Below are 10,168 nucleotides of genomic sequence, written 5' to 3'. Positions count from 1 at the left end.
AAAACTTGGAATTGGAAAATTGTAAGCACTACTGCAATAAATAATGATACAACAATGAGGAAAAAGTAAACGATGCAATGAATCATTTTAATTAATATTCATTGAGGATTTATGAAAAAAAAAAGAATTGCTTGTAATTCATAATTAATATACAAAAATAAATTATTGATATATAGCATATATAGCAAGATTATTAATTAATATTAATTTATTTACGAAATGTACCAATATTTATATTATATTTATATTAAATTAAATTAAATTGAGTATTAAATTATTTTTTTAAGAATTTAAAAAAAATCATAATTTTTTTTTTAAATTATTTTTTTAAGAATTTAAAAAAAAATCATAATTTTTTTTTTAATTTCATCTTATTAAAATTAATTTAAAAAAATATATATATATATATATATATATATATATATATATATATATATATATATATATTTAAAATTCAATATTTTGAAACTTAGAATAAATTATTATGTAATACATACAACAATTTATATATATATATATATATATATATATATATATATATATATTTATATTTATATATTTTTATCTATATATTTATATATACTTATAGATATTTTTAGAAAGCGCACCATATTGAATATACCAAAAAGCAGATGATTAGATTTTTATAAATGAAAAAGAATTATATTTAATAAAAAAATAAAATAAAAAACTTATTTTCATTTTAAAAATATATTTTGTAAGATTAAACATTACAAAATATCATTTATATATTTAATTTTAATATAATTTAATTTTAATTTAATTTTATTATATATATTTAATTTTAATTATATACATGTATAAAAACTAAAAATTTGTACTACTTTAAAATTATATATTATTCTAAAAACATAATTTTGTTTTAAAATAATATATTTTCCAATAAATGAAAAAAAAAATATTTTTTAATAAAAATTTTTCTAATATAATTTATTAAAAATTTATATTATATCAAAATAAACTAAATCCTTATAATTTTATTTATAATATAATGTTTTTATTCGTAATATTGAATTAAATATTAAATTCTTTTTTTATATATATAAAAAATATCAATTTTAAAAATTCTAGGGTTTTTTAAGATATCATATGTTAAGATTTTCCTAAATATAAAATTTCTATATATATTTATATTTTATTAATAATATATATATATAATAATATAAAAAAGAGTTTGAAAATAAAAATATATTGTAATATAAAAATAAAAAATAATTATTATAAATAATATCTATATATAATCTTTAATATGAATTTAAGACTAGAATTTTTAACTTTACACTAGTAGATTGTTTTTGGAACGCCATATTCATCATTTTGCATCGCGCGATCAAATTTTATTGATATAGAGTAATACAATGAAATAAAGAAGAGATTATGTAAAATTCTTACAACGGAAAATACTTTAAATAAGAATATTTGAAAAAAATAAAACACTAGATTATTAAGACATTATAGTAATATATATATATATGTATATACTTTTGTACAGGGTAAAAAATTTATTTTTGTAAATATTACGATGTTGGTAATGAAAAATGTAAGTAAAATGTATTGTAGTGGATAAAATGTTCATGATAAGCTGTAAGAATTATAGTTACAATAACAGTGAAGTATTTAATAAAAGATTTATTTAATTTTATTATTGATTCTATATGTACATTATTTGTTTCATAATTATTAATATTAAATATAATAACATTTTGATCCAAGTGTCATTTGTCTTACGGATCTTAAGACTGAGCATTCACATTTAAATATCGGTAAAAAAATGGGTAAGTTTTTATTTTTTATAATTAATATTTTGCTTTAACATGTTATCATATTTTGTCATGCATATTTTTAAAATCTTACAATATATTATTAAAAATCAAATATACATTAGAAAATGATAGATTAAATTTAAAGATAATAGATAATCATAATTGTATCTTTTTATGCATAAGTTATAATAAATTATTATAGTTAAGAATAAATATTACAGAAAATTCAGGAGCAGTTACAATTGAAGGAGAAAATTATGAAGTAGTAGATGAATGTATCGAAGAAGAAGATACATCTAATAATATACAACAATCTAAATGTTTGAACAATATAGAAAAACAATTTATAAGTATTAAATCTTTAGATAAAAATGTAATAAATAAAAATATAGATCAGATTGAAAATACAAATATGAAGGAAAATAAAAATATAAAAATAAAAAAAAAGGAAAATTTAGAGAGAAATGAAGATATTGGAAAAATTGAAGGCACAAATATAGAGAAAAACAAAGATATAGGTATGGAAAAAAATCAAGAAGTTTCAGAAACTTTTACAAATTTAACAGATAATATATTATCGAATAATTCAAATTCTAATAATAATGATCAAAATAATACATCAAACACAGAAAATAAATGTCTGCAACAATCAACTATGGAATCAATTGATTTTACTGCTGATATTACTTTAGATCAATTAGATCAACAAAAAGATGTAACAGATGAAGATGTCTTACATCATTTAGATGAAATTGAAAATATTGTATTAGATTCTACAGATTTCCAATTACCAGAAGAATGTACAGGAAATCAATTACTAGAAGCAGATATAAAAAATCAATCTTCTAATTCAGAAAATAAACTTATTAAAGACAATAATACAAATGATATTAATGTTGATAAAAAAACATTATACATTTTAGATAAAGAAATAAAGCAAGAAATAAAAGAAGAACAATGTACAGAAAATGACTGGTATGAGCAGAAGGTAATGTATGATTGAATAAATAAATTATTGATATATGTAATATATTTTTTATCATTATTGTTTTAATTTATTTTAATTTAATCAATTTATTGTAGCTTATTGAAAAAGAAACAATTATAAAAGAACGACTTTCAAAAGTAGCTAGAGTTTTAGGAATTTCTTACCCATGTTATGAAAAATGGTTAGAATATGAAGAAAAGATAAATGGATCTCCTCTTTGTAAATTAAAACCTTCCCGGCGCTGTTGTTTAGATAAACCTTATACTAATCGTTGGAAGTTTATTTGTAAGTATTTATTGTATTTGTTTATATTTTATATATATTACACTTATTTTAATAATTGAAAAAAGCAAAATAATGAAATTTATGTTTAGGCAACAGAAAAGAAATACATGAATCTACAAAAATAGAAAATTCTGATAGTTCTTTTAATAAAGATAAAAAAATAATTTGGAAGTTGGAAGCCAGTGGAGCATGGGGTGTAAATATAAATAATGAATCTCAATTTCCACCTTTTGTATTGCGTGCTGTAAAAGTATGTTTAATATTATTTTATAGATTTAGATTTCTTTTATTTTAAATAAATATGTATAAATGTTGTTTATATTCCTAAATTTGATAAATAATGATATAATTGTTAATGATGAATTATGATATAATTATTATATTTCTTTACATAGATATTTGAAGATTTTCTTCAAACAACAGAATTAACTTCACAAAATTCTATAGATGAAAATTTTTCTGACGATGTATCTATAGATACAGAATCAAAAAAAGACACAAATAATGAAGGGAAACAAGATTGGTTATGGTTGGTAGTACGTTGTAATAGTATGGATGAACTTATGTTATTTGCAACTGGAGAAAATATTACTCGTTCTACAATGGATAGGCTGAAACAAGTTTATGAATCTGGACCTGGAAAAGATTGCAATGTTAAATCTCTATATTGCAAGTCTACAAATAGGTAAAAATAATTTATAAAATTAATATATAAAATCATAGTAGTATTTTTAAAAATTGCAAAATTTTATATTAAATTATGTAGTATTCATTCATATTAAGAAATAATATATATTATTAGTTTTTTTTTTTTTAATATTAGATATGATGGTACTGCTGTTACGGATACAACATTTCTAGTAGGATCAGAAGCTTTGGATGAAATTGTTGGAGGATTAAAAGTCCAACTTGCACCTAAAACAAATTTTTGGTCAAATTCTGCAGGAGCAGAAAATGTGGCAAATGCAGTTATAGATTTACTTGCACCTAGTCCAAAAACAACAGTACTTGAAATAGGATGTGGTATTGGTCTTATTGGATTGATGATGGCATCTGTAAATAAAAAAAATATTTTTATTATCAATTATCATATTTTTATTCTAAATTTTATGATTTTTAATTTTAGAAATGTCAACAAGTTATAGGAGTGGATTCTCCATCAGAGGTAGAAGAAGCCGAAATGACATGTGAATTAAATAACATAAAAAATGCTTCATTCATAATGGGATCTCCTTCTGAAGTAACAAATCAAATTATTGCAGCGGTAAAAAATCGTAAAACATGTGCGATAATTAATGCAAATACTAATATTGGTCGAGGTATGTAAACATATAAAATATAAACAAATAACTTTTATATAAAATATAATGTTTAAAATTTTGAAATTCATATTGAATAATTTTATCACATTTCTTCTGATTTCATAAATAATAATTTAAATTAATATTATTTTAATATTATTAATAATTAATAATTTATAATTAATAATTGAATAATAATTTTTTAGAATAATGTTTAAAATTTGAATGAAATTTTATATATAATAATATATATATTTTACAGCGATTGAGGTAATGACAGCTCTTAGAAAAATTCCATCTCTTAAACGAATAGTAATGATAACAACATTAACTAAACAATCAGTACGTGCTATATTAGAATTAGCTCGACCTGGAGATCATGGTCATGGATCAGCATTTATTCCTGTTTTGGCATGTGTTGTTGATACTTTACCTATTGGTCCTCATTTTGAAGCAGTTATTTTAATGCAGCGACGAATGATAAACAAATTTAATCAGCTATGGTTTCAAAAAACTATAGAGGAAGATGTTAAAAATTCAGAAACCAAAATTATTCAAGAAAATGAACAAAATGTTGATGAAACAGATAAAACATTGGGTAAAGGACTTGAATTAAAAACTAAAATAAATTTTAATAAATTAGTAAAAAATTCCGTAAGAAAGTCGAAAACATCAATAAAAAAAGTATTTTATACAAAAAATATTGAGAATTCATTTTCAAAAAATAAATTTAAAGGAAAACGTTCCCATTCTCCAGACAAAGGAGAAACCCCACCAAAAAAATTAATAAAAAAATTTAATAAAATAGGTGCTAAACCATGGCATATAGGTAAGTTTATATTCAAAAAATATAAGAAAAATCTAAAATTCTAGTAATAAAATAATATTTTTTAATTATATTTTTTAATTTATAATATAATAAACAGAAAAATATAATTATTTAATTTTTATAATGTTAATTTTTTTAATATTAGATATAGCAGCAAAAAAGAAAAAAGATTGGAATACAGAAAGTCCACAATTATGTGTTAATCCTTTTTACGAAAAAAAAATGCGAGAGCCTAAAGAACAAACTGATTTAAGAGAAAGATTATCTAATAATCGATTGGATATAGATATTGCTCAAACAGTAAAAGAACATCAAGCTCTTTTAGAAATTGCAAAAGAAAAATTAAGCGGACCAGCACCGACTGTTGATATAAATACCGCAAAACAATTGCAAAATATGTTGAATATGGTTTTAGAACAAACAAATAAACTTCAAAGTCAATTACCTCGTTCTGTTTGGGATCGTATTGCTTCACCAGGAAATATAAATTCGGATCAAAGAGAAAATAAACAAAATGATTCTATTTTGAAAGGTCGTTATGTTCAAGAAATGGGTTCTCAGGATATTCTAATTACAATGCCAAATAAGAGATTTCTAAATGATGAAGAGTCTGTAACAAAACCGATTTATAAAAAATATCATAATTTACCACCTTTAGAACCAAATACAGTCCTGCCAATATTACAAGCAATTGATCATAAAGAAGAAAGATCATTCCGTACAACACCTGAACGATTTAGCAGATCGTTTCAAGTTGAAATAGATCAAAATAGAGATAAAACTTTTGAAAAAAATCGTTGGAATGAAATAGGGAATATGAAAAAATCAATGTCACCTATGAGAAGACAAAATTCTCCTGTTAAACATCGTGTAAGTCCTCCAAAAAGACTTTCTCCTAAACGCCCATTGTTATCACCTCCAAGACGTTTATGTTCTCCTCCAAGAAGACATTTTTCTCCTCTTCGCCGCCCTATGTCACCTATGTATAGACAACGTTCTCCTATAAGGCGTCCTATATCTCCATTACGACGACCAATGTCACCTTTAAGACAACCTTTGTCACCGAGACGACTTTCACCGCGAAGAACTGAAATGACTATGAATCGCCCAATGTCACCATTAAGACATCAAATTTCACCACGACAAATATCTCCTATGAGATCTACTGCATCTCCTAGAAGACAATCATCATCAATGAAACGTCCAATGTCTCCTTTAAGAAGAGAAATTCCATCTCCTAATCGAATGATATCTTCTAATAGACAGGAAATATTTTCTAGACAGCAAACATCAACAATGAGACATGCAGAATCACCACATAGATTGATTTTTGAACGTTCTACGTTATCACCAAGACAACAACATTCTCCTCAAAGACGACAAATGTCACCATCAAGGTTTATTGATGATTGGGATATACCAAGTAGAGGAGCCATTGAACAAACTTGGTCTCGACCTGTTGAACGAAACATGTCTGAACAAAATATTTGGCAAATTGAAAAAACGCCAACATCCAATAATAATTGGGATAATGATAGGCGTCGTAAAACTTTTTATCAAGAAAAGTGGGAAACTGTTAAAGATCCTATTCGCAATGATACCTGGAATAATGATGGAAATTCTTGGAATTCTAAACAAACTTTACACACAAAACCTATGATGAAAGAATCATGGTCATCAAATTCTGATAATAGATGGTCAGTAACATCTATGCCCAGTAGTAGTAATGATAATTGGAATATTCGCGGTAAAGAAAGTTTCACTTCTTGTAAAGAATCTTGGATAGATAATAAAAAACAAGCTAGGTGGGAATTATTAAATATTAAAGACTCTTGGAAACAATGTGATAAAGAAGATTTAAATGATTTACCAGAAGATGCGAAAGATCCTTGGGGAGATGATGGTGCTATAGATTTAAAAGAAAGATGGCTTAAATTTGAAAATACTAATACATCAAACACATGGATACGAGAAAATGAACAACAAAAAGGAGATTCATGGACAAAAAATAATAAAGATAATTGGCAAAATAAAGGATTATCTTTTGGTACAAAATCTCAATGGCAAAATAATAGTAATCAAAATGTTGGAGAATCACATTGGCTTCCTCAAGATAATATTGATAAGAAAACTACATCTACTAGTTGGCAAAATGGAAATGCTATAGGATCTTGGCAATTTAAAAATTCTAATTTTCAATCACAACGTTCTTTTCCTACAACTCAATTCAAAAGTTCATATTAAAATTTGTGTTATTTAAGTTAATGATAATGTTAATTATCAACAATTTTATTGTTTCAAATATTTTTACAAAATGTCAGTTTATTACATGCGTCACAAAGGGGAATTTATATTTGTTTTAATAATAATATAGAATATATTTAAGATTTATAAAATAAATAATTATATATACATTTGAATCTTAAAATGTTTAAGTTTATATTATAAGATTATCAGTAATTATGATCAATGTGAATAAATTCACTTTTGTTTTTTATAGTTATATTTTGTTATCTTCATATTAAAAATATTATTAAAATAATAACTTATAAATAATGTGCTATCTAATGTGCTATTATAAAATGATGTTTTAAATACCTCTCCTTTGAGACAATGTAAAAAGTAAGTTTATATTGTACTTTTCAAATAAAACTGCATTTACATAAAAAAATTTAATGAATTTAAATGTATTTAAAAATATTTGATAAAATATTTGTTAAAAAAATTGATTTAAATTAATAATTAGATATATTAGAAATTATTGGTTAATAAGTTTTATTCTTATCAAATATGAAATATAAAATATAATTTCTGATCATAATGTAAATAGGATTGTATTTTTTAAAGTATTTTTTAATTTTAGTTATATATTTTATTTATATATTTGATTTCATAACATATGTTAAATATTCATTTGAGACATGTTAATGGTAATTATATTAAATTGGTGATGGTATATGAAAAAAATATTTATTTTTAAAAAATCGAATAATTTAATAGATTTATAATTAAAAAAGATAGAAAAAGACATTAAATTATATTTTTAAAAAACATTGACATTTTTTGATTTTATCATATAGAATAAATCAGACCTACGGTCCTATTCTTTATATTAAAAAAAAAATATATACAAACTATAAGCATCAGTTCTCTGTTAAAAGATAAATAAATATTATTATATTAATTAAGATATGCATCCACTTCTAAATTAAGTCTTAATAATAACTCTTAAAAAGAGAGAGGAAAATTTTTGATTGAATTCATTTCATATAAAAATATATTCTAGTTGTTATGATGTATCATTTATTTACTATACTTAATAAGTATTATAATATATATAATACTTATATGCATGTATGAGTAACATGATATAATAACTTAGTGCATGTGTATTTCCCCGATTTCTCTTATTTATACACATATAGAATTAGTGCACGGAATATAAAATGTATATATGTCAAAAGAAAAATATTTATTTTTATATTTAAATTTTATTCAGTGTCAGATAATAAAGTCTTAATTAATCTTTTTATATAATAAATAAAAATAACAAACAACAAATGTTTCATTCAAAGGTACATTAGGTAAAAAACTTTATTTAAGTTTAGGTTAAAAATTAACCTCTAATATTTTTTAGGCATTTTCTTTCGTACATAATATTATAAATAGAAATTTGTATAATATAAAATCAAATTATAACAAATCATTTCAATATATATTATATTCAACTAATATTGAAAATTCGGATAATACTTCAAATATAACTTTAAAAAAAAACATAAATGAAATTTGCGAACAATCTGAAACTTCAAATGAAAATTCACAAAATATTGATATATCCGAGAATACTATTGAAGCATTACCTGGATCTAATTCCATAAATGTATGTAATTAAATATTTTATTCATAAATATATATATTATTTCTTAAAACTAAATAATAAATAAAATTTGTATTGGATTTTTTATTAAGTTTATTATGATAATCATTATATCATATTTATAAGAATTTACATATTTTATATATTTATATATTTTTTAAATATTAACACATTTTAGACTGATGAGCCTGATAAACTTTATAAAAAGTTGGAAATTGAAATGAGAGGAAATGATCCTGCAGTTCTCAAAAGCTATGGAGAATTTGCTGTTATGGCAGCAAATTATTTAGACATCATTGTTGGTAGACAGTAAGTTATAATTAAAAATTTATATTTTTGAAATTATATATAAAAGAAATTATATATAAAATTATGTTAAAATTAATAGTATAGCACTACGAAAGCCTATTCATGAAAGATTAACAGTACTTAAGTCTGTTCATGTTCATAAAAAACATCGAGTTCAGTATGAGACAAGAACATATTATAGATATCTTGATCTTTTTAAATTAACTGGCTCAACTGCAGATACATATTTAGAATATATAGAAAGAAATCTTCCAGAAGGAGTAGCAATGAAAATTACAAAGGTATGATTTAATTTATTCATTTTTAAACGTAAAATACAAATTATTGATTTTATTTTTCATAGGTGGAATTACAAACTTTACCAGAAAAAATTCAACAAGCAATATCTTCATAATGATGAATAAAATAAATTATTATATTATATTTTAAAAAATAGACAAATAAATTGTATTTGAATATTACTTTTGTTTTTTTCAATAATATTTGATAAATAATAATAATCATAATAATCCTTTTTCTTATATACTCTTGTATTTAAAAATACAATAATATGTTATATAATTTTACATTATAATATTATTATATATCGAAAAATTATATTTATGTTGTTGATTTAATAACTATAAATTCAAAAGATGAATTTTTAATTTTATTAGTATCATCTTTAAGTTCTGATAACAAATTTTTTTTTTATAAATATAGGTAATAAATTTTTCATTGATTTAACATTAAAGTTCTTAAAAGTGTATTTTCTATTTTTTTTTTTGGATTTTCATTTAAATTCCTGTAGCT

At 21.9% G+C, this 10,168-nt stretch overlaps 2 protein-coding genes across 2 annotated transcripts; both read left to right on the top strand.

Annotated features, from left to right (window-relative positions):
• The first annotated feature begins 1,535 nt into the window (after positions 1-1,535).
• On the top strand, positions 1,536-7,566 carry LOC100578201. Its single transcript, XM_003250542.4, has 9 exons — positions 1,536-1,796; positions 2,006-2,772; positions 2,868-3,057; positions 3,147-3,307; positions 3,453-3,742; positions 3,881-4,112; positions 4,184-4,376; positions 4,621-5,187; positions 5,333-7,566. The coding sequence occupies exons 1-9, from the start codon at positions 1,793-1,795 to the stop codon at positions 7,429-7,431; spliced, it is 4,503 nt and encodes a 1,500-aa protein (XP_003250590.3). The 5' UTR covers positions 1,536-1,792; the 3' UTR covers positions 7,432-7,566.
• A 1,069-nt stretch (positions 7,567-8,635) lies between these two features.
• On the top strand, positions 8,636-9,837 carry LOC409129 (28S ribosomal protein S10, mitochondrial). Its single transcript, XM_392654.6, has 5 exons — positions 8,636-8,762; positions 8,825-9,070; positions 9,246-9,376; positions 9,456-9,657; positions 9,720-9,837. Exons 1-5 carry the CDS (start codon positions 8,748-8,750, stop codon positions 9,768-9,770), a joined length of 645 nt encoding a protein of 214 aa, XP_392654.2. The 5' UTR covers positions 8,636-8,747; the 3' UTR covers positions 9,771-9,837.
• Positions 9,838-10,168: the final 331 nt, after the last annotated feature.

The sequence above is a fragment of the Apis mellifera genome, linkage group LG4 (assembly GCF_003254395.2).
Source record: "Apis mellifera strain DH4 linkage group LG4, Amel_HAv3.1, whole genome shotgun sequence".
NCBI classification, from domain to species: Eukaryota; Metazoa; Arthropoda; class Insecta; order Hymenoptera; family Apidae; genus Apis; species Apis mellifera.
The sequence above is the reverse complement of the archived record's forward strand: the minus strand, read 5'-3'. Positions and strand labels throughout refer to the sequence as shown.